This window comes from Sparus aurata, chromosome 20, assembly GCF_900880675.1.
Source record: "Sparus aurata chromosome 20, fSpaAur1.1, whole genome shotgun sequence".
In the NCBI taxonomy this organism is placed as follows: domain Eukaryota; kingdom Metazoa; phylum Chordata; class Actinopteri; order Spariformes; family Sparidae; genus Sparus; species Sparus aurata.
The window spans coordinates 25,967,125-25,993,490 of NC_044206.1; the positions used below are offsets into that span (position 1 = coordinate 25,967,125).

Below are 26,366 nucleotides of genomic sequence, written 5' to 3' on the forward strand. Positions count from 1 at the left end.
ATTGTTGATGCAAAGGTAGTGTTAGCAACGTGGCTACTGCTAGCAGCCTGCTTACTGTCCAAAGAACAACTAAGAATCCCAGTTTGAGCTGTAAACTCTGATCTCAATTCTGCGAGAAACGGTGAAGAAATCAGCTGTTTGTTTTAATAAGTTCATTACTGATCTGGTAGAAAGAATGCCGTTACCTGGGGACAGTGACCGGGGAAAACGGTGCCGCCTCTTGTTTTTGTAGCTCAGCTGCAGACGTGTTTCCTTCCAAATCCAGCCTAACATAGTGAGAGTAAGGTTTAAAACGAACCGTTTTAAATGTGGCTGGTTCAGTTTTCTTCAGCCATTACTCTGAATAACCAGCTCGCACTTCAGAACGATAAGCTGGAGCAAAAAAGTTCCCAATTGCAAGTTCAAGGTCAGAATTGATCAAGTGTTTTATAAATGAGGCCCGATTCGATACAGTTTAAAGTCTAAATGAATCGGCAGATCGATCAAACTGTTTAAATTTAATGCTTAATTCTTCAGTCAACGTGTACGAGAAGACCTGAAAGAGTTGTCAGCTCAGCAGCTGCCATGACTTCAACCACGTGTCAGTGGATTCCTCTTCATGACTGAAAGCTCTCAGTTTAAGATGAACCTGAGTGTAGTTAACGTTGCGGCCTGTAGGGGCCACTGTTGGGACATCAGACTGGAGCTCCTCACCAGACTGACACATGTCTGTGTGTTTTCTGGTGTTTGTGTCGGTCAGCACTTGCAGAGAGATTCAAATCGATTCCTTGGAGATCATCTGAGATGTGTAAGGTTTATCCTCTGCTCGACGGCTCATTGTGTGTGTATGCAGGTGTATGTTGTTATTTAAGGGCCAGGTGAGCCTGTCTGCACACCTGCAGTCACACCGTCTTGTGTTGAGATGCAGAGAGAGTCCGCAGAGATTTCTGTTTTCTCTCAGTGTCCCTCAGCAGGAAGCCTCGGGGGAGAGAAGAGAGGAGGACGGGGACGCTCCATCAATAATTTAACGCGCACTGCTGAAATCTGTCCCCCGTGGAGTTTCGTGCCGGGAAAAGTAGGTTCCCGCCTGTCCATGGATTGGAAGAAGGAGAGCTGGTCAGAGTGACGGACTGACAGAAAGACGGACAAATAAGAAGACGAGGTGAGCTGAGGGAATTCTTCAACTTTCTGCACAACATCGGATGTTTGCAGCGCCGCACACAGAGAGGAAAGTTTGAGAGTGCTGGAAGAGGAATGAGACGAGAGAACTCACGAGGTCAGGCAATAAAAGTAGAAATACATCAGCTGAGAGAGGCTGGAATGGAAAGACGGATCATATTGCAACTACTTCACAGACATGAACCCGTCTGTCTCAGGTATCGGGCTGTCCACCTGGTGATGGAGGCCGTCTGCAGGGACCTCCATCATTCTCATGGTGCATTTTCATTCCTGTCTTATTTTGTTGCTTCCTGTGCTACTGAGGCTGAACGATGCTCAGTTCTCAGCTGACTTACCAGGTTGCGACTTCCTTGCTCACTTCCTTCCGTCTCTGTACCAGTAGATGTTATCGTACAGCTGTCGGTGTCTGCAAACAGCCACGTTAACGGCATGAGATGTTCAATGTTTTCAAGTCATGCAAGTTCTGCCTCTCTGGACGGCAGCTGGCGGTCACTAAATCTTTCTGTCACGACAGGAAGAGCAGCAGCACGACATCAGAAAATATGAGCCAGTCTCACCCAAATCACTGAAGCAGTCATAAAGTTGTGTTTTTGTACAGTGACTCTCTGTGTGCTTTTATCTTATACAGCAATGTTTGTACAAATAAAATAAAATACTATAGAGAAAAAGTTAAAAGACAATTAAGACAACATAATGAATATACACAACATTAAGACCAGTGAAATGAAATAGAGAAAAAGTTGAGTTAAAAACAGCATCAGACAGGATTGTGCAAAAACACCAGGTTCCTCTGGCAGGCTGTCCTGCAGTCTGGGGGCATACTGGGTCACAACCTGGTTTTGGGACCAGCAGCAGAACCGTGTCAGGGGACTTCATGTCGACACGTACAGGAGGAGCAGCTCGGTGATGCAGAGAGCAGCCAGACCGGGTACAGCTTCAAAAGTTAGCTACAAAATCTGCAAATCCATTTTTAATTTAACCGGCAGCCAAACCTGGAACGACGTGATCGTATCTCCTCAAACCAGAACCAGGTCCAGCTGCTGCTCTCTGAACCAGTGTGGCGAGGTCTGACTGAAGCCAGAGTGAAGAGCGCTGCAGCAGACGAGCTGTGACGTGTTGAAAATTAGAATGAGTCATCAACATTTTTCTATCATTTTCCAGGAAATTACAAACTGAAAAATCTAACTTTGTTTTCCACAGTTGAGCCTGATGCTGGTGTGTCGGTGAGCTGTGGAGCCGAATGTGATAAAAACCCTCTGAGCATCGATTCTGACCTCACGGGAGCTCAAAGTCTTAAAGTCAGAGAGTCTGAGAGGCCACAGATGGAGCAGAGACGTTACATTTGATCTCTTCATGAGATTTTGTTGACTACAAGAAAAATCTAGAACATTTCCAACCTCATCTTTTAAAATCTGCACAATGAATCCTCTATAGTGTACGTGCAGATGTGCATTCTCTGCTGCTGACACGTTTACACACACACACACACCCACACACACACACACACACACACTATATGTCTATAAGAGCACACACTCATACCCGCGAGCACTTTGTGTTGTTTCACTGTATCCAGGCTGCCGTCGGCGATAATAATCCTGGAGGGGAGACACACACACACACACACACACACACACACACACACACACACATACACACACACCGTCCTCCTGTGAGATTGGTGTAAAGATAAATTAATCATTGAAAGCCAAACTTGCTTGCGGCATGGCCTGCCGCCTTGAAATTAATTTTTCACTAGCGAGCAGATATCTTGTCTTCATCTCTCTTTCTCTCTCTCTCTCTGACACAGCTCCACCTTTTCTGTCATTCAATAACTACATTTATTTATTATTTATTCATTTATTTATTTTGCTCCTCTGCCTCTCTTTCGCTCAGGAATCCACAGGCTGCAAGTTCACCTACACCTGCAAACACACACAGAAACACAACCTGTCTTTGTTAGCCACACACACACACACACACACTCACACACACACACACACACACACACACTTGCAGTATGAAGCATCTTACTGAGCATGTGGTGTCGCTGTGATCCCACCTGATGGCAGGTGTAGCAGGCGGTGGCAGGATCAGGTTTAGGGGGTTAAAGGTTGGAGATGTTTTTCTGATTCTCTCTCAGCTGTTCTGTAATATTGACGAGCTGTCGGAGTTCTGATCAGCCAATCGGAGACATTCGCTGACTGCTGAACACAAATCAACACCGTCTGTTTCTCTCTGTCACATCCAGTACAGCCTCTCTGACATCACCAGCTTTATAAAACCTTTACTTCAAGCTGCTCTACTAATATTTACATATTAATACAGGAGGATGTGACGCAGTGTGATGTGACCGCAGGGACTCGTCACCAGAACTGCAGAACTTCACCTTCTGTTAAATAGTTGTGCCGTCCTCCTTAGTGACTGTCGGCAAACTTGAGCTAAGAAACATGGCGATGCTGGTTGTGTTGAGCTGAATGTTGCTTTGTTTAATGGATAGTTTCCTGAGACACACAAGCTTCAAGAAGTCGACACAAAAAAATGACACAAAAGTCTCAACAAAAAACAAATACGCCTTCATCTTTTCTGACTAATGATAATTCATTCAAAATATGACAGGAACAATTTATCTGTGCTTTTTAAAATCTTTAATGATAAATAAGAAATAACAGAAATAAGGTAATAATAATAATAATAAAGTTAGTTATGTAGCAGTTTGCTAATATTAGCTAAGACATGACGATGGTGCATCCATTTAAAGGGACTTTACATCATTATCTTACCTGTGAACGAACGTACGTCGGACAAAATGCATCTTCAGTTTTGGGAGCGGAATAAACAACACGCCTTCCACACAGTCCGGGTAAATGGTCTGCATTTTTATAGCGCTTTTTCCAGTCTAATGACAGCTCAAAGCGCTGTACAACACATGCCACATTCACACATTCATACACTGATGACGGAGGTTGCCATGCAAGGCGCCAACTGCTCATCAGGAGCAATTTGGGGTTCAGTATCTTGCTCAAGGACACTTCGACATGCAACTAGGGGGAGCCGGGATTCGAACTGGTGACCTTCTGATCACTAGACGACCCGCTCTACCCACTGAGCCACAGCCGCCCCCAGCCTGGGTGCTGAGGAACAGGTACAGGTGATCCAGAAACAACTTTTCTACGATCTTCTTTTTCTTTTCAGCATAGACAAAGTAATCTGAGCACCAAGCTGCTCTACAGAGTTGTACCTGTGTTCAGGTGCTGATGTCATTCTCAGCTTTTGTTGCAGCAGTTTGGATGCAGACAGACAAATAATTTGCGTTGACTGCTTTAATAACCACAATCACATCAATTCAGAGAGGATTCCTGCTGTGTGTGTGTGTGTGTGTGTGTGTGTAAAGAAACTTAAAAAATAAATAAGAGTTTAGAGAGAGAACCACAGACAAAGAAACAAATGTAGATAAAATCGGCACATTATGAGTTTTTCTTTGTAAACTTGGCGGCTGAATTAAAAAAGTCAGCTGATTGAAAAAGACAAAACGATTCTTCTGATAACGATCGTTCTGAAGAAGACTAAAGCCCCCCTACAGGCTGCAATTATCATTACACAACGCAAAATATGTGCTGGACGAAAACAATCATAACTGTGATGATGGAGCGTTAAGAGTCCGGTCAGTAATAAAAAGTTTTATCAGAAGTTGATCAACGAAAAACAAACAAACACAAAAATTGAGTCAAAACTGACTCCACTGAGTTCTTATCTTAAAGCCTTTGACTGTATCTGAGCTGTGTTCCCACAAAACTTTTAATATACAAAGTTTTCCGCCAAAGTCGTAAAGACGCGATTGAAAGACGTGTGGGTAGATTTCTAATCCAGCACTCAGACTGTCGGCGACTCTGTGATTTTATTTCAGACGATGAGGACGATCCAAATCTTTCAGGACGACTGAGAGATGTTGTTGTTGTCCTGCAGGTTTGATCAAAGGTTGAAAACCCAGCAGAGCATCACCTGTACATCACCTGTACATCACCTGTACACCACCTGTACATCACCTGTACATCACCTGTACATCACCTGTACACCACCTGTACACCACCTGTACATCACCTGTACATCACCTGTACACCACCTGTACATCACCTGTACATCACCTGTACACCACCTGTACATCACCTGTACATCACCTGTACATCACCTGTACACCACCGGTACACCACCTGTACATCACCTGTACATCACCTGTACACCACCTGTACACCACCGGTACATCACCTGTACACCACCTGTACATCACCTGTACATCACCTGTACACCACCGGTACATCACCTGTACATCACCTGTACACCATCTGTACATCACCGGTACACCACTGATACACCACCTGTACACCACCGGTACATCACCTGTACACCACCTGTACACCACCGGTACATCACCGGTACACCACCGGTACACCACTGATACACCACCTGTACACCACCTGTACATCACCTGTACACCACCTGTACATCACCGGTACACCACTGATACACCACCTGTACACCACCGGTACATCACCTGTACACCACCTGTACACCACCGGTACATCACCGGTACACCACCTGTACATCACCGGTACACCACTGATACACCACCTGTACACCACCTGTACACCACCTGTACATCACCTGTACACCACCGGTACATCACCTGTACACCACCTGTACACCACCGGTACATCACCTGTACACCACCTGTACACCACCGGTACATCACCTGTACATCACCTGTACACCACCTGTACACCACCGGTACATCACCTGTACACCACCTGTACACCACCGGTACATCACCTGTACACCACCTGTACACCACCGGTACACCACCTGTACACCACCTGTACACCACCTGACTGACTGCTCCTCCACATGAGGTGAGTGTGAGGTGTGCTCCGGGCGTCGGGCAGGTCTGAGCCTTGTGTTTGTTTCGTTACACTGTGAGGGTTTTATGAATGTGTGCGGAGGGTCCGGGGTGGATTCTGTGTTTTGCTGAGTGTTTTTTAACGAGCTCGGGGTTTTTAAACGCTGGCAGATTGTTTTTGTTTTTTCTTCATTAAAAGTGACTGTTTAAGATGTTTTTTTGTTCCTTTTTAGCTTAAATTGCAAATGCAGTGGCAATTACTGACACGCATTAACATATCTGGTGTCAAACAGTGTTGTGGGTTTGTTGAATTTTCTACAATATCTGTAAATTCTGCAACATATTGTGAGCTGTGTGCACAAATAATGAGACGTATATTTGCAATCCAACAATCCAGAAGTGTGCACACAGCAGAAGCCTCCATTCTGATCCCACAGTGTGCTGCTGAATCCTAACATTCATTTATTTTTTTTAAACGAGGACGGCAACATTTGTGGAACAATTACTTGTTCAAGGATTTTTGTTTTTAGAAATAATTGATAGAGTTTGTATTCAGACAGGAAAAGGTAATTATCTTACGATTGGGAACGAGCCGGAAACATAAAAGTGGAATTATCCTTGAAGATAAACACAGTTACTGCTGTGTGTGTGTGTGTGTGTGTGTGTGTGTGTGTGTGTAAATGTTTTAGCTGATAGATGATTGGCTGTCTGAGGGCAGCGGCGGTGCAGAGGTGAGGTGAGGTTTTTATGTTCCAGTGGTGTCATTATTATTTCAATGTTACGCACGCAAGTTTGTGTGTGTGTTTAGTAGTGTGTCCTTCAGAGTGTGTGTGTGTGTGTGTGTGTGTGTGTCAGCCCTGCAGCTACACTCACCTGTCAGTCAGTCAGTACAGCGCCGCTCCACCGGTGTTGCTCGCTCTGATCCTCCTCGATGCCGCAGACGACTCAGAGCTCAGTCGACTCACATCTATTCTTCACTGAAAACACGACACGTCGACACACCGTTTGTTTATGTGAGCTTCATTATCACACTGTTGTTTCTCTTTCTCAACTTCTGATGAAAATAAAGTTTTCTGATCATTGCCATTTTCTTTATTTTGGGCCCATAAAGTGTCTTAACTCAGTTCACATATCACAACGTATATTTAGCTCTTCATGTTGTTTTAGAGGTGATTGTCACAGAGAAGAAAATGTCACGTGATAAGGAGAGTGATGAGTGGATGGTCCCACGTAAAACCAAAAGTCGACATTGACTCGCATTAAGTTGAGACCTTTGTGAACGTGAAACCACTGGATGTCTTCAACAACTGTCTTTATGGCTGTTAAAACCAGATATTTTGATTCTTCTGCTTGGTGAAAAAGATTTCAAATAGTGGTGTAAAGATTCACCGATACGAATTGGTAACCATTGTCAACGTTAAAGATGTGACTACATCGATACGCGGACCCCTGTATTGATTTAAATTGACCATAAACCGATCGATGGCTCGATTCTAAAGTTACGTATCAGTTGACTGAAGCTTTGCTGCTGATTCTGCAGAGCGTCTCTCAACTCTCATAAGAAGGTTAAAGGTCAACGCAAGATTCTCGCAAGAGTAACGTTAGTGTATCCGAAGGAAAAACCTCCACAACAACAACAACATGTCCGACAACTCTGACACTAGCCGTTTTTATACTGGGCAGCAAGGCGCCAATTTGGCCGTCCTTTTTGCGGTTAGGTCCACAGAGTTGGACAGGTGGTGGTAAATTGGGGGTCTGTTTTGGTCCACCGATTTGCCGGGTACACTTATTTACAGCTCCATTGCTATCTAAATCCGAGACGTCGATGTGCTGGTCTCTGTGTGAGGTGGGCGGAGGTGTCGTTGACCTGCACTGTTGTACGACCCACAGCCGGGGAGTTTTAAAACCAGGAAACAGCTGATCACAGCAGTCAGTCCATCACTTCATCCACGGACATTAAGATGAACAACTGGACAGCCGCTGAGATCCAGGAGATGCTAGCGTCTCCTCGGTCTCTGTAGCCTTCTTCGTTGTTCGCTTGTTATTATAGCGGTCGCTACTTTCAAATTAAAAGCCCCCCGCTAAGAATCCAGTTCTAAATGTAAAGCTCTTATTTTGAAGACAATTGCTTCACGTCGCGTCACATGTTTACGCCTACTCAAGTGGCGGCTTTTTGGAAAAGAGGGAATATTACACCTCCCTTTTAGATAGGCAAGGCAGCACATGGCATCCTTTACCTTGCTGCAAATGTGTCACCTTTTCTATCTAAAGAGTGCTACTGTTAACAATGTACCAGCTAATCTGAAATCTAAAGTTTGGAAGAGATTTGGATTTTATAAGAAGGAGCACGAACACGCAAGACAACGACATGGCTATTAAAGTCTTTTTCCAGCCACAACTCGGTGAGGTCCGTGGTCATCACGGCGTCTATAGCCCGTTTTATTGTGAAGGACTTACGACCTCACAGTGTGATGACACTGAGAGTGATGGAGACATGGTGAGGTGAACAAAGCCACTTTCATAGAATTGCTTATTCTATTTTATAATGGAAAATGAATTTCTACATTAAACAAATGTGAAGAACTGTATCAGATTGCATCGTATTGAATCGCATCGTATCGCACCAAATTGTTCCGTATTTAAAATGTATCGTCCCTGAATCGTATCGTAGCCCAGATATCTAGATGCGCATCGAATCGTCTTACGAGGTAGAGATGCACACCACTAATTTCAAACCATTGTTTAGAGACTGCTGTTCGAGATGACGTCTCAACATTTGTAGGTGTGATGTAGGTGTGATACCTCAGGACATTTTCCCACCGTGTTCATGGAAACAAACTATTGGATATTTTTGACAGGGCATCGGGACATTTTCCAGCTGTGAGTGACTGTCCAGGTGTTTGGAAGCGTAAGAGAAAGCAAGGATTGAATTTTTACCGTGAACGCCTTCGATGACTGTATTGAGCGTGCAGCCTTTGAGGCGTATCAACTGACACAAGGGACAGTTCCTTGAATATCGCTGAATATATGAAAGCAGTGATTGAGCCTTCTGTGTCTCCAGAGGGAGCCGTGCTGAATCCCTGGAGTCGTCAGAGTCGGTCGGGTTTTGAAGACTCCAAGTTTGAAAATGAAAAAAAAAAAAAAAAAAGAATAAATACACATCCTGTTGAGATGGAGGGAAAAGCTGAGCAGACTTCTGTAGCCTGCTCCTCATCTCTGCTGCACGCTAGCAGCTACTAGCATAACACACCTGAATCTCTGTGAGCGGTCAGGTGACTTGTGGGTAATGTAGATGCCAGTTTTTGACGAGGAAGAGAAGTGATTGGACAAGAGAAGATGATATCTGTGATTCTTCTGCACCAATTTTGACTGTCAGGAGTCTGACGGTGTTGCAGGAGGGCAATGCTAAACCGACACGGCTACATCAACAAGACTTGGAAGACCGTAAAGCTTTGTATTATTATTCCTCCCGCTGTTTTGTTTTACAGCTCGTAACTTAACCGTTCATGATTCGATGTTCATGCTGATGTTGCTCTCGATGTGCAAAACAAGTCAGTTTAAAAACATGATATTCCAGAGTTGTGCTTCAGCTGCCCTCCAAAGAACAAAACGTTTGAAGCTTGAACGTGTCTGCATCAATCCCCTGACCGGCACCGCGGCACGGACTGTACTATGTGACCGGCACCGCGGCACGGACTGTACCATGTGACCAGCACCGAAGTGCCCTTGAGCCTGACCCAGAGTCAAACACTCAGTGGTTCAGACTGGTTTCACTGAACACAGCGTACCTGCACTGTGAAAACAAGGTTAATATTCACACTGCCTCAGAACAATACAGTCATTTTCCCAAATGAAAACACAGTTTTAGTTTTATTTTACATGCGATCATGTTTATATTTTGCTTTTTAATGTTTACTTAAAGATATTTACACATTTAAAAACAGTGAAATGACATTTAAATATAATGGAGCACTGCTTTAACACAAATAATCATTATTTGGGTTCTATTATATAATTGTATTTTAAAGAAATCTTGTATATTTGATTAATACTTAATGACAGAGAATGATGTCAGGTATCAGTTTGAAAATTAAAAAGTAACTTTTTTGTAAGATCTTCTGCTCTGCTAACAAAAATTCACCTCACCTGAACCTTTTAACACTAATTTACAGTGTGTGTGTGTGTGTGTCTTTCCATCCCACCTGTGCCTGAGGCTCACAGTGGGTCCAGGTTCTTGGTTAACTCCTCCTAATAAATAGTGAGCGCTGTTGTCAGGCCCGATCAGACGGAGCAGCAGGGAGACTGGTGGGCGAGGAGCCGGGGGAGGTCGGGGAGTTTGGATCGGATGTGCAGGATGATGAAAAAGTACTTTGGTTCTCATTGATCCACTTCTTCAACTCTGAGTCTCCGAGTCCGAACTGGAAACATTAACACACACTGACGCAATCAGGTAACACTCCTAGAACTGGAACAGTACTGGAACTGGGCCACGACCCGGTACCAGCCATCGCAGCGTTGGCTCCCAGGCTGCAAAGTTATTAAGTTGCTTTTCTGATGGCTTTAATTAGTTTTCTTTGCTGTCGTCTTTGTTAGTTTTGGACTCTGTTTACAGACCAAAGTCTAATTTCACACCGAAAGAAAGACGACAAGCACAACTTCTTGAGGAGGTTTTTGGAATACAAGGACTTCGCTTTGGACAGAATTTAAATCACAGTAGAACCAGAAGGTGAGAATGTAACTGTGGCTGTAATTAATTAAAACTGATTAAATAAAAACACTTCATTCAGTCCTGATGTGTGTTTTCATAGAGACGGAGCAGTGACCCGACTCTGAAGTCTCTTCAGTCCTGTTCTCCGTCTTTCATCCTTCAAATAAAAAAAACATCACAACCTGCAGGACACACACACACACACACACACACACACACACACACACACACACACACGTGTACACAGACTTGTCAGGCGCTCTGAATATTCAACACACACACTTCCAGGCAAATGCATTAATTCAGTATGACTTACAGACAAACACACACACACACACACACACACACACACACTGGGGTCTGGGCCTTCGTCACCACGGCAACCAGACAGCACAAAGCCTAAAAAACTGGCCTGGCACATAAACAAACCCGACCAATAGGAGGCGACCTCGCTCCGAGGGGTGCCGGAGAGAGACTCCAACTGCACTCTTCCTCCCTCTTTCAAAGTATTTCTCGCTCTTTTTGCTTCCTCCTCTTCCTCCTCTTCTTCTCAGTCTGCTCGTGTTTTGTTGCTGCCGTCCACTTTGGGGACGGCTCAGTCACACTCGCTTTACAAAGACAGCCGCAGCTTAAGAGGCAGAAGCTCACAGCCGAGGGGGAGGATTCACTTTCTTTTCTTCTTTTTAAAGTCCGGTTTGTGTTTGAGAGGAGGAGTGTGGGTGAGAGAGGAAGGGACGGGGGAGAGAGACAAGGAGGGAGGGTGAGAAGGATTTTAAAGTCTGGTGATATAAGATGTAAGTGGGGAAATCTGGTGATGTCTTCACTCTTCAGGCATCATATTTACAAAAGGAAGGAGACATGTTTGAGTCTCACAGAGCGAGGAGAGCGAACCAGCTCAGCTTTAAACCCAGACCGACTCTGATTCTCTGTGGAGAATCATAAATGTCACCGCAGCTGAGAGACGAGACTTTTTAATGCGGTTCTGACTTTGTTCCATCGTCATTAACAGTCCAGCGGGAGACGGGTTGAGTTCTGTGGTCAGGGCTCAGTGTCCACTGGAAGCTTCCTCTCACTTCATTAGCGAAGTTTAAACTATTTTGTTCATTTTCTTTCTTCTTTTTCTGCTTCAAGTCTTCAACACAGTCGTGATTCAACACTTTGTGGATACGCTTCATCTCTCTCTGCTTTTCTTTGAGATCAGAGTCCAAATCCTGCCGGTTTAAGGACCACACCCGGTACATACGACCTGTAGCATGCTAACACGCTCACAGTTACAGCGCTAACATACTGAAGCTAAGCAGGTATAATGTTTCGCATGTTCACATCTTAGTTCAGCATGTTAGTGCAGGTCAGTGTGATATGGCGCCCCCCGCAGTTTCAGAGTGCAACACCGCTGTCGTAAATACAGATCCAGGTGTGAAACAGTTTGTCAGACGTGATGAAGGTGCTGACTACAAACTACACACTCATTACGTCTTATTGTTGTGTGTTACACATGTGACGCTGTGATCCTCCCCTCTCAACTCTGGTACGAGACACTGAACCATGAACATGATTTTCAAGCTTTAACTTCAGTTTTAAAAAGTGACATGATGTTGCTTTAATGATTATGATTATAATGATTAAAGCAGCTACAGGGTGCTTTGATTTACAGATTGTCTACAGATCTTGGTCTGGCCAGCGTGCTTTTCTTTTGTAAGCGAGTGAAGAACACATGTTTTGCAGGATGAGGCGATGGATCTATTTCTGTCTTTGTAAGATTAATAACTAATATGGCAAAGTATATTTGGTTTTATGTCCGTGCCACTAGACAGCAGGCTGTGAGACTCCTCAATTCATCCTCAGAAAATAACTATAATAACTATGGGTTCATCCTCTGGGGAGCACGAGAGCTCATGAAGCACCGTGTGTTTACCGCTGCGTCGCTCTGCTCCTGGTGGGTGTTGCACTGGGTTGGCCCTCATTGCACCAGCTCACTTTCTACGCTCTGCCTGCCAGATTTCTTGGACGCTGAAGCCTTACTTAAGTATGCTGTTTATATATATATATAGTATATGAGGGCATGTGTGTGTACTCATGTGGGAAACACAGCACACTGTAAATGATGTTTGGTTTGAAAACTACAAAGCTCCTGCTGCCTCTCCTCCCCTGCTCTCTTTTCAACCCTCCCCTGAGTTCTTCCACACGGGCTGTTTGGGATTAAGAGATCCAGCTGTGATCCGTGTCTTCAGAACCCTTTTGACCGTGTTTGCCCTGTATCCCACTGTGTTTCAAACGCAAGAACATCAAGCTCTCATTTGAAATTTCTTTGTTTCTACTTAAATTTCGTGCTGAAACATGTCCGGATCCCATCCTTCATTCTGCTCGTTGTGCTGCAGAGGACGGCGAGCTATCGAGCTAACGGGCTTTGCCTCGACATTACACACTGCTTAAATGATCAAAGTGGATTTTGGATAAATGTAGTGGAGTAAAAAGTACAATGTCTGCCTCAAAGATGTTGTGGAATGGAAGTATACTGTAAAGAAGAAGAACAAGTAACAAGTAAAAGTAAAGGCAAGTAAAAGCACCTGAAAATTGTACTTACGTTCGGTAGCTACTTGAGAAAATGTACTTAGCGAAATTCCCTCACTGGCTAATTGCTAACATCAGCATTCAAACAATGATTTACAGTATAGGCCTACCGTATAGCATGCTAAGGGCTTAGCATAGCAAACAGCTAATGCTGATGGGAATGCCACTAGTTTTAAAGGTATTTCATCACCAAAGTTATTAATTTCATGCATCTTCATTCAAACCCTAAAAGAGCGACCCTCCTGGTAGAGCTAGTGAAAAAATCAGGGGCCAATCAAAATAAGATAAGGATTCATCCTCTGGGGATCATGAATGTCTGAACCAAACTTTGTAGCAATCCATTAGATAGTTGTTAAGATATTTCAGGTATTTCAGGACCAAAGCAGGAGACAGACAGACCAACGTTGTCAGTATAATAACTACAGACAAGTTTATAGTGTTTGTCTTATTATCTGTCTCCACCTGAACGATGTGTCACACTGAAAAACCTCCTGTTACTGTCAGTGTTTGTACTAGAACTACTTTCCACCAAAGAAACTGTTCCAATGAAAGTTATGACAGAAAGACGAGCTCTAAAACCTGAAGCTGAGTCAGATATCGTCCAGTCATGATGTCTCAGAGGTGTCTCAGCCCTCTGTCCTCTGATGTTCAGATTCTAACGAAGTGCTGAATATTTTGGTCCTGTAATGTGTTAACCAGTGGCGGCTGGTGACTGAAAAAATTGGGGAGGACAGGAGGAAAACCAGGTCACGGTGTAATGTTATTTTATACAAGTCAACTACTTATCCCTACTTTCTTATATTCAATGAAAATTAAGCAATAAAACAATGACTTACAAGACTTCTTTAAAAAACATTTTGTTAAATGGCAAAAGGCTGTTGTTGTTGTTGGCTGTTGGTGTGTGAACGACACAATTGGTTAACATGGGCCGGTGTGTCCCCGGCCGGCTAATAATGTACAGTGGGCTAATATACAAGACAAAAAAAATACCAATGTGTACCCCTTCTGGGATTCAATCCCCAGTCACCTGTGTGGCAGGTAACTGCGCTACCCACTGTGCTACTGCAGCAGTCAATGTACATATTTCCTGACAGCACAGGACATCACACTCATCACTCATCACCGCCCAAAACAACTGTGTTGCTGCTCTGTATTGTGTCCCGGTCCTGCCGCTAACTTTATGTCCTCCAGCAGGACGAACGAAACAAAAACTATGAATATGTTTCTGACTGCTTCTCTCTGATTTCTCCGAACAGTTTTTTTCTTTCAGAAATTTGCTTATATTTCCTTTGAAACAGATTCCAATATCGCTGAAAACTCCATATTTCTTGTCCGAGCATGGCTGCCAGTTAAAGCTGTAAAATACATAGAAGTATTTTTTGTTTACGGTTGTATAAACGTGAGAATGAAATTTGGGAACTGTTATTGGACCAACCTGCTGTCAATCTTGTATTGTGGTTGCTGATTGGTAAGGGAGGACGTCCTCCCTTTGTGCCTCATTTTACGTGTCTTAGCCAATCATAGATCAGCATGAAACAATCCTGAATGCATTGAGTGAATGAAGGAGATCCCTCCCACGGAGGACAGAAGCCCTCCGTCCTCCTCTAGCCCCCACCTTCCTGCTCCCTGCTCCTCTCACAGACTGCTCTGTCTCCTCCGGCTGCAGCTGTCGCTGTTCAACCCTTTTAAGTGGATTTTCTTCCAAAGAAGAAACTTTCTATAATGATATAATATATATATAATATTTTATAAATGATACTGATATTTGGTAATGATTTATTTCAACCAGTTACTCTTTCTTAAAAAAAAAAATTGATCTTCCTCTTGCCTCTCAAAAATAGAGGAGGACCAACCTCCTCCTCTATGGACGAGCCTCCTCTGGTGTTAACGTGTCAACTGCTTCGAGGGAAGACGGCTCAATGACCGTCTGTGTCTCTGCTTATTACAGCAAACCAACAAAACAGTTTATGATCAATGCGTTGTTGATCCCAGTTCTGCGTGTCTGTACAGGCGATCGTGTGAACAACCTGTAAAACGATCAGTGAAGACGCTTCGTCTGCATCTGATGAGTTGTTGCCAGCAGGGTTGAGTCGCTGTAATCGCTGCTATTAATCACCTCCAGTTTTCCCTCAGGCGTCCTCCACATTTCATCTTGTGCAATTACACTTTATAAAGCGCTGATCAACACGCCTCCGTAAACATGCCTGTATCTGCATGTAGCAAATGAATAGCAGCGGCTCTTTTCATCAGTCTGACAGCCCTCCAGCCACATCCAACCCCCGCTGTGAAAACACTTTTATATTGACGTGAAACAACAACCGTTTTTAAAGATAATAGCTCTTAAAACTTATATTTAAATAAGTGCATGTTGCACACACACACGTTCTTCTTGTCCTCATGCTGTCTTTTCTGATGGACAGACAGATCTCTGCAGTCCAACTCAAGAAAACAGGCTTTCTGTAGGAACTGCTCGTTTGATCCGCTCTCGATTCACAAAGTATCTTTTATAACATCACAACATCGTAGCTCTGAGGGCAGAACACGGCGAGGAACATGAACCAGGAACCATTGTGTACTAATGTTAATATTCATGAAGCCTTTAGCCTCAGCTGCCTGCAGACATTTCACTGTACTGTGGTTGATGGTTTGATTTAAAGGTTGTACAGCTCTGGGAACTCTTTACCCAACAGTCCTCCTTTTATAATGAATATTAGCATGAGGAATAGATAAAACATGTGACTGTGCTGTATTTCCTGTTCAGTGTGAATGCAGCAGAACTTCTGTAGAACTCAATCAGGTGCCATTTCCATCCCGCTCAGACACGGGCCCTTTCTTTAAAGCAATGTCTCAACATCTCAGTATGTATTCAGGCCTCTGTGACTAATGCTGCATGTCCGCGAGGAGAGCTGTTGTTACAATGCAGTCCTCTGTACACGCCAATACTGTCTGTGTTTGTGAGGAGCCACTGAGGCAGAAAATGAGCAGAATATAGAAAGAGAGGAGGCGACTAAACAGAGCTCTGTGGGTTGAATGGGAATGAGGCAGAGATGGAGGGAGGGAGCAGAAAGAAGAGAGAGGAGCTAGAGGGAGGCAGAGAGTCAGAAACAGGGAGGGTGAGAAGTATCCTGTGGTTCCTCCCTGGGTTCAGAGAAATGGAGCCTAACGTTGAGCGTTCTTCTTCTGTATTATGTTGTTTAGGGATATTACCAACAGAAAATGTACTAACAATATTAGTGAAAGCAGTTACATTCCTGTGAAGTCTAAATCAATATTTAAGTGTTTTTATTACATATGTCTTATTCTTTATCTCTTTATTTTGCCAACAATGGCAAAATAGTCTGTTTTGTATGTTTCTTTCATGTTATTTTAGTTTGTCTTTTCCTAGAAAATGTTTATATTTAGAAGAAGCTGTTAAAGCAGATGAAGGTTTCACGGATTACTGTACAAAAACCCAACTTTTATGTTGTGTACAAACATCTATTTCTCTACTTTATCCCCCAATTTGAGTGAAACTGGATCATATATTGCTCAACTCTGGACAGATAGCTTTACTTGTTGCTCAAGTAACTGCTAGCTTCTGCAAACCAACAGCCTGTCGGTGAACACTCACCTCAGAGGCCAGTCACAGCACTGAGGTGATTTACAGAGTTTTCCGATGTAAAGATACTGGTAGCTTTGTTGCTAACTTGCTATGTAGTTGAATTTGGTGCAATTTGCAGCCGCAGGGGTTTGGCTTCATCACTCTGCAGACCCAAACTGGACTCACCTGTAATCTCTGCCACAGGATCTTGTGGGGAAGCAGACATAAACAGAAATGAGATTAGAGTGGTGCAATGAAAAAAAAAACAGAAAGAAAATCAGACGGTTAATTGAGTCTGGATGAGTTCTTTGGCCACAACTGGAGGTGATATTTTAAGTGTCTATCAACAGTAGTGTGCTAGCTAACGTTAGCTCAAGGGCTTGAATGTTTACCATTCCATGGCAGCACCACCAGCTGCTCTAGGATTTCTCTGTTTCTGGTTGTTGTGGTCTGAGCCGAGCTTCACACAAACTACCTTCTGTTTGTAGTCATATTTTCTCCACATAATCCTTTTCCTCCAGGGAGGCTCTCTGATATCTGCAGTTTAAGACACAGCGCACATGTTGTGAAATTGCATGAGACGAGTCTGAGTAAAAACAGAGAAACAAAAGAGGTAGAAGAGGGGAGGAAGGTGTTTCGGAGAGCGTGGGGGGGGGGTTAGCAGGAGAGGAGGAAGGAGGCGGTAAGCCGCTGCAGTGTTATCAACACCTGCCTGCCTCGCTGCCCGCTGCACCGAGCTGCTGTAATTTCTAAGATGATTCCCACTTTTATGTTTGTGTGAAGAGACTCCGAGGGTGATTCAGCATATGTGTGTGCGAGGGTGTGTGTTAATCTCAGAGACTCTGCAGACAGTGTGTGTTTGCAGAATAACTCTTCAAAGAAATGTTTCACCCAGCATCCTTAAATCACCAGTTAGGTGGGAAAATGGAGCACCGGCCACGTTGTATTAAAGGACAAAAGGAAGTGATCGTTGCAGTCGGGGCTCTGATGTTTGTATGCTCAATAACACACTGTTGTTATTTGTCACTTGATTAAACCCTCTGGATCTCAACACAAGCACTTTAAAAGAATTTGAATCAGGGCTGCAAACAGACAATTTTGTAAAAAGTACCCAAAAGTCAACCTTGAGTTGTCATGGTGATTTTATCTAAATGTGTTTTCTATGGTTTTCTGGTGTCTTGTGCTTTTTTTTCCCCAGTCTTCTGTTTTCCTGTGCTCCTCACCAGTTTAATTCTCCCTCCACACCTGTCTTGGACTTGTTTAATTAGCCCCGCCCCTTCTACCTGAGTGCTTCCCCATCACACCTTTCTGTGTTTCTGGTGTTTCTCCACCTCACTCCACCTGCTCCTCATTCCCTTAATTTAGTTTGTATTTAAGTCTTCTGTTCAGTAATTTTTTTCATGTCATTTGTTTAGTTTTACTCACGTCACATTAAGAGCCGAGACCCAATTGCACGAGACAGCAGGCTGGAGTATCACTGGATGAAGTCATTAAGGATCCAGGCAGGATCAGGTAACAACAACTATAGAATATCTGATATTAAACGTAATTAAGAATCAAAAGTAGAAGTAAACATGTGGACTGGCTTCATTTGTCGGCCCTGAAACTGATAACACTGGCGACTTTAGTATCCATCCAATCAACATGGACCGTCTCTATCATTTAACACGAGCACCCTCGTCTGTATTCTCCAGCCATGTTGCACATGTTTGCTTCAGTAAACTTGATAATGAATTCTATTGACCTGCTGTCTGCTCCTCATCGACTGAAGTCTGCAGCTGCAGATTCAGACTCGACTCTCACCTGAGGCTCCGAGCTCGACTGAACTTTAAAAACACTAAACTCTCTCCAGCCGCTCGTTTGGACCTGTTGTCCTCAGTGAATGAACAGAACAGAATGGATTGCTGTGGCACAGAAGGGAAGGCTCTTAATTATGTAGATAATTTAACATTGATTTAATTTAACCTGATATTCACACAGTGACAAAAACAATCACAACTCAGCTTCACATGTCCAGTTTCTACAGAGGTAATGATCAGAACTCTGTGTGGCTGCCTTGATGTACAGCATCTCTGTGTTTAAGTTTGCTGTTCTGAAATAGTTGTAAATGTTGTTAGGAACCATTAGATTTACTGTAAATGATCATGGATATAATACACAAATCACCACTGTGGCGCAGCAGATACTGCATGTGGAGTTAATCTCCCTCAGCAGACTCAACCGTGACTGACTCCTAGTGTATCTGCTCTCTTTCCTCATCTGACTGACTCAATAAATGACTTTGACTGAGTTCAACAGTCACGACAGTGTGTTGGATGGTCTGAAGTAGGCGGGGAGGGGAGTGCGTCTGTGCAATTACATTTATTTATTTTTCTTCCTGTTCTTCCGACAAAAGGGAAGATGATTCCTTCCAGTGAATAACTTTGTTTCATCTTCTGTCCTCCATCAAAGCAAATCAAAAATTAAGGCGAGGAACTTGAATAAATAAATGTCTGTGCAAAGACGCGAGCCCAGCTTATGTGTTTTATCACCTTTTTGGAAGATCTGTGGTAAATGAACCAATCGCTGTAATAAATCCTGCTGTTGAGATTCATGATCATGAGGACAAAGTGATGACATATAAACCCCATATAAACTTCATTATATGGGGCACAGATTGTAAAGTTGTGAAAACATATGTCAATTTTGAAATATTACTTTTGACCAGATTTACTTTGTGATATGTACTTCTCTTGTAAAAATAGAATGTCAATGTTAAATCTAAATAAAAAATGTAATTCTAAATGTTAGATTTAATTCTAAATGTTAAGGTTAAATCTAAATGTTAAATTTAAATATAAATATAAATGTTAAATATGAATATAAATGTTAAATCTAAATGATGAATATAAATGCTAAATGTTAAATCTATATCTAAATGTTAAATCTAAATCTAAATGTTAAATCTAAATGCTAAATGTTATATCTAAATGTCATGGGTGAAACTCAATATTTAGCTAATATGCAACTTCTTACTACCTGTCACCGGAAGTACCAAAATAGGTACAAAAGGTACAGTAGATATTCAAGAGCTTGTTTTGGCACGCTGAATCATATGGTGTGCTGATTGCAAAATTGTGAAAACATATGTCAATTTTAAAATGTTACTTTAGACCAGATTTACTTTTGTGATATTTACTCCTCTTGTACAAATATAATGTCAATGTTAAATCTAAATGTTTTTCTAAATCTAAATGTTAATTCTAAATCTAAATGTTAATTCTAAATCTAAATGTTTAATCTTAATGTCACATGTGAAACTTTAGACCAGATTTACTTTACTTTTGTGATATTTACTCCTATTGTAAAAATATAATGTCAATGTTAAATCTAAATGTTCAATCTAAATCTAAATGTTAAATCTTAATGTCCCGTGTGAAACTAAATATCTAGCTGATATGCACATTTTACTGCCTGTCACCATAAGTACCAAAATTAAAGCTTATTGATGCACACAAACGCTATCCGCGGTTTTCTTCGGGTAGTCAGATGGAGTGATTGCCCTGCACTTTTACTTACGTCTCCTCACCGTGCTCTCATGTTGCCTGCAACCATGTCCAGCAACTTAGCTGTAAACATTGGTAGGGCCGTTTTGGCGGCATTACAGAGTTTCAGTGATGCGTCTGCAATGACAGCGACAGTAGCTGTTTTCACAGAGACGCCGCATTAATGCTGCAGCGGCGGTTCACCAATTCTCCTTCATTGTTTGTTCCCACAGAGCCAAGCAGGGTGAGATTTGGTGGGTCAGGATCTCAGTCCCAAAACATTATAACCGCATCCATATGATTATAAACAGTCAGCAGGTGCATGTTTAAATTGACAGGAGAACATTTGGGAAACATCTTGAAAAAAAACACACAGACCTCATCATCATGACGTGTACCGCCACCATGCCCCTTTAGGAGCCGCAACGCCGGCTTTCTGTGTGAATTACACAGCGGTTCGTCGTTATGCCGGCAGTGGGCAGCAGTGGCGGTTCTAGACCAGTTTTAATAGGGGGGCCAGGTTGGGGCCGGCTTTTTTGTTAGGGGGCACATACAACCCGGAAAAAAGGATAAATCCCTCATTCTGACAAAACAGTGTTTACAATTTCAGCATTTTTGATTGGGTGGTAAACTGCTGAGACACTTTATATCTGCCTTTCCCCTCTAAACAAAATCATTGCAAGAAATCTGTCATTGTATTATTGATGCAGACTCCCTGTCAGGGGGGCCACAGGGGGGTCCAGACTCAGAGTTACGGGGGCACTGGCCCCTGTTGGCCCCCCCCTAGAACTGCCCCTGGTAGGCAGTAATGTAATAATGTACTGAGTTACTTTTAAAAGTAACATTACCCAACACTGGTGCTTATTTAGCAGCTTTAATATGGTTGCTTTTAAATTGAAGGACAAACTCAGACCAGGAACCAGGATCTGCACATGTATTTCCTATCAGAGTAGCGAGGGACACACACACACACACACACACACACACACACACACACACACACACACACACACACACACACACACACACACTTGTATATAGTACATGTTAGTTAGATTGTGTGTTTCCATTTTGTGTTAAATAAAAGACCTTGAACTTTCTTGCTGTCTATTTAATATTGTACATGAGTGAATGTTGCCAACCTCTACACTGTCAAGAACTCCAAAATCCTTCAACCATTACTAGCTGTTATGGTAAATTTGGTTGTAGTTATTAAGTTAATTATTAACCAGAGTTATAAACAGTTCAGTACATTTTTATGAGACTGATTTAGTAAAATTGCTATCTTTTCCTTTCTTTAAGGGTGGTGCCCCGAGGTAATCTAATGCAAATTGGATCATATTATTTATCATAATTAATAATTATCCCAAATAATCCTTAATTATTATTGATAGCCAAATTTAACCTAAATCCCCCTTTTATTGTTGTTAAACACGCCTTAACCGGGCGAGACCCAACATAGTTATTGTGTAACGGTAAGAGGTACATGTAACAGGTATTTTGATGATCCACGATGAGTGTCCATCTTTTTCAAGGGCTATTATGCTAGCCATGCTGGAGGAGTTGTCAAGGTAATAGTAGTTTGGTTATAATTAATTTATGAAATAATGTTGCAGCAGTCACAACTGGCAATCAGGACAAATGATTTACAATGGATGCAGGTGCATATAGTATCATATTCATGTGAACGTTGTGACAGAAAACCTACATTTACTAAAATACCTTAAATTTTCCACGACATTCTCACACAGACCACATTCTCCCGGCTTTCACAGTACACTAAACACTTTTGTTGTCTTCTGTTATTATATAAAACAGATATACTATTGCTCTTTATACCACAAGGGGACGCTGTTGTATAAGACAGGTCATAGTTAACACGCTGCACGTAGAGAGGTCAGAGTGCAACAACATGGCGACTATGTACGATACGACGCTGCTACTGAGAACAATGTTACAGTATAAGTTGTTGAAGTAAACGCCACTTGTTCATGATTCCAGCGTCCCATCATTGTTGCGTTAACACCACAACGTTCACTTTATTCAGACATTTGAGCCAGAGTGCCACTGCATCTTACTTACTATCTCGCGAGTGCAAGTTATTATCTCGAACGCGCCAGTTACGATCTCGCGCACACGCGACTTGCTGTATCTCGTGTGCGCGAGATCGTAACTGGCGCGTTCGAGATAATAACTTGTACGTGCGAGATAGTAAGTCGCACTCGGGAGATAAAAAAACCCCTATCCATGTCACCTCCAGAGCTCCGTACATGAGACTGTCAGGGACCGAACAGGAAAGGCTCAAGAACACAAGGTGTAAAGAGAGTTAATTTATTTACAAACTCAACTCAACAAAATCATATCCCAAGTATTTTTGTATATAAGTACAAAAAATAGGAAAATAACAACTCAAAATAAGGGCCCTCAAACTTAAACTGAGGTCAACTTAAATAAACAGCGACTTAACTCAACATACTTGACCTCCTAAATGAGACAAAAGATGGGGGTTATATAGACATCGGCTAGCCAACACAGACAACAGGGGAGAAACAAACATAACCAACCACTTCCCTACTGCAAATGAAACATAATGTGAGCAAAAACTACAAAAGAAAACCTATACATACTTAATATAAACACTCAAATGATGAATTAAACTTAAAGCTCTTCAATGCTCTCGAATGAATAAATTTCAAAGAAAAGACAGCCTCCCCTCTGCCTCCTCCATTTCCTGTCCGATTTCCATAAGAGGCCATCTTTGATCGCGCTGTGTCCTTTTCAGAGCTGGGGAGAGCTGCACACAACAAATACACACAGTGAGTTCAACTCAAACAAAGTAATGTTAATCAACATGCTGTTAACTAAAATGTGTGTACTCAAATTAATCCACAACTGTTAATAAACATGATGAATGAAAGAAAAGACTGTCCTCATTTAAGATGAAAAAATAACAAAATACTCAACTTAAAGGTGGTCAACATGTGTGGCCACCACAGAGACACTGCGAGTAAGAAAAGTGACATGATGTCCTCTGAACACTTGTGTACTTTATTGTAGTAATTATATTTCAAATGTGCTTTTATATTATAGATGATGAAGCTTCTAACCTCACAACAGCCGGATGGGTCGTCTAAATGTTAAAGGATGTCAACATGTAGCAGCTGACGGCAGCAGCCTTCATGCTGAAATCAATTCAGCAGATATTTCTTTACTCTGTGTCAACAAAGATAAAAGCTGTATAATGTCCTCTGATGATTTATGTTCCATCATCATTCTATGAACGGAAACATGTGAATGTCTCAAATGATGAAGCCTTTTATAACCTTTGGTACCGTCAACTTTAGGACACACAGTAAATGAAACATCACACGATGGTAGACTCGGGTCATTTTATTGAAAAGCGTCTTCTGCTCATGAAGAGAGTGAACATGTCCAACAGGTGTTTACATTTCACATGAATCTGACATCCATTCAGCTCCATAACAATCTACAGTGAGCTCACAATCAAACTAACTGGTGTCCAACAGTGAAGCTTCTCCTCCCAACAGACAACAGAAAGTCACTGATTGAACCTGAGATCAGATCAAAGGTACAAACTGCAGAGAAACAAAATGATTCTGCTTGTTTTCTGATGATAATGTTGTTAATAACTGATTACTGAAGCAATTAAAGAAACATAACAAATGCTGAATCAAACAAAATGCACACAAGAAACCTTATATCCCAACATAATCAACATAAACATCATCAATTCATCTTTTTAAAACGTGCTGCAAGTTTCTATTCAAACATAATAAAGTTGACATCATGTATTGATTTAAGCTCTTGTCTATATGTATCAGGAATTATAATAGAAAGCAGCGAGCAGTTAAAGTTTAAACTGGCAGTGCAGAGAATCAACATGTGCCACTACAGACACAATGACATACACAGGAACTTTACTGACATCAGGTGTCCTGCTCCCTCTGGGCTTTAATGCATTTTATCAATTTGTGAAGCGTGCTCAAGTTAAAATGGGGTGTTGGGTTGTTCTCTCAGTGTGAACCCATATCCCTGTGAGCAGACCAGGGATTCACCACTTCATTGTCATCGCTCTTAGACTAGAAAACGCAAGGACACATAATTGCCACTTTTTCCAACCCAGAAGCATGGAAACACAGGCTCAGTGAATTTGGTTTCAAAGCGGTAGAGGGCATAGTTGTGGCCTTTTGAGATTTTGAAGAAGTACAGAGTGCCAAGATCCCAGTCAAGAAGCACCCCAACTCTCTTGCAGCCATCAGAGGGAAAAGGACCTTCCCACACTTTGCCATCATGATAAGCCTTCAGTGTGCGCTCTGAAGTAGGGTCACCACTTCGGCCTAAAACCCAGGACTTGGAGTTATTTCCAAACTCAGATGCTGGCCCAGTTCTCTCAATGCTACCATATGCAACACCTATATAAACAGATTCATCAGGAGTATCACTCCAGTCTACCTCCCAGTATTGGATCCCTTTCAGGGCTTCTTTGGCCAACACTTGAGGATATGTTTCAAACCTCTCAGGGTTTGGAGGATATGGCTGCTCTGGTCCATTTGTTGCCTTCTTGTTTCTCTCAGACAGCGTGAGCTGCTTGTTTACAGTGTTTGGGTCCACGGTGAAGCCCGAAGCATCTGATTGGAAGATCAAAACAAAATGTGTTATTATTCTGATTAATTATCAGAATGTCAGAACTATCATTCTGATGGTGGGAGGAGAGATATTTACAGTCTATGTTCTAATCCTCCCCAAAAGAAAAAAGATGACCATATTTTCCGCTCTGCATATCTCACTGCTCAGGTTCCACAGTACAAAACTGACAGTCAAATAAATTGTGTTTTCACTGATTAAGAGCCAATTAATAATTTATGCAATGATGATACTTCAGTTTTCTCATTGATCAGCCACCAATATTTCATGCAACTAAAATAAAAAAAGAATATTATTAGTTCTCCAGTAAATGGTCTCAACTGCATTATAGTTACAGAGAACTTGTAATGAATGATGTGGAATGATGTTAAATATGTGACACTGTTGTTTTTTTGGAAACAGAGCTGTGACAGGCAGATAAATGTAATAACACAGTTTTAGAAAATGTCGTCTAAACTTACATTTGAGGAGTTCCTCTTTCTTCACATCATAGATCTCTCCTGGAGTGAAAGGTATACCTGCGAAAGGAGATGCCTTTTTCTCTGAGGCCATTTCTTCAACCTGTTGAGAAATGTTAAACACGTGACCACACACTTCAACACTTCATCTACACTGTTTTCAGCAGGACGACTCAGCTCACATGTTAACTGTGTAAATGCAGCATTTCTCTGTAGACATCAGTCTGACAGTGATTCTTCTACACTGACTGAGTTCAGTCACAGTCTAAACATATTGTGTCACCATCTGTCTCAGTTTGTCCTCACCTGGTCAAGTTGAGTGGATCAGCTGAGTTGTGTGAGAGTCTTCTGGACTTCCAAATGGAGCTTGCAGTGTGATGATCAGTGTGGCTGTGAGGTTCCTTATATACTGTCAGATCTGCTGACTCCTCCTATGAGATACATGCAGAGATGGTAACAATTACTTTGTGGTATGAAAGGTACGATGTCAATGAAATAGCAGAAGTGGTTCCACAGAATTAAGACACACCTACAGGGAAATATCACGATAAGGACATTACAAAATCTGAGACCAATTCTGTGGAACTGGGACTGTTTGTTCTACTTTGTTTGAAAAGTTGCTGATTAACGGCTCTTTCAGGTGCGTAGGTAGACACACAGACTCACAGGTGATCAGTCCAGTCTTCTGAAATTGGATGGGCTTATCAGAGACCTGAAACAGCCACAGTTACAGATTCTCTTCTATTATTTGTTAGAACTTTTGATTTATTGATTGCTGGTGTGTCCCCTCAGAGTTGCCGTAGGGTAG

General features: G+C 42.3%; 1 protein-coding gene across 1 annotated transcript; it reads right to left on the reverse strand.

The window, feature by feature from the left end:
• Positions 1-23,810: 23,810 nt before the first annotated feature.
• LOC115570590 (stonustoxin subunit alpha-like) lies at positions 23,811-25,929 on the reverse strand. Its single transcript, XM_030399166.1, has 3 exons — positions 25,865-25,929; positions 25,562-25,661; positions 23,811-25,084 (listed from the first exon to the last, which is right to left on the reverse strand). Exons 2-3 carry the CDS (start codon positions 25,650-25,652, stop codon positions 24,531-24,533), a joined length of 645 nt encoding a protein of 214 aa, XP_030255026.1. The 5' UTR covers positions 25,653-25,661; positions 25,865-25,929; the 3' UTR covers positions 23,811-24,530.
• Between the last annotated feature and the right edge of the window lie 437 nt (positions 25,930-26,366).

Excerpts from the sequence above, each read along its gene's own strand:
- LOC115570590 (XM_030399166.1), bottom strand. The coding sequence starts at position 25,652 with ATGGCCTCAGAGAAAAAGGCATCTCCTTTCGCAGGTATACCTTTCACT. Across the intron at positions 25,085-25,561 it reads GAAAGAGGAACTCCTCAAAT|ATGCTTCGGGCTTCACCGTG; the intron begins GTAAGTTTAGAC and ends TCTTCCAATCAG.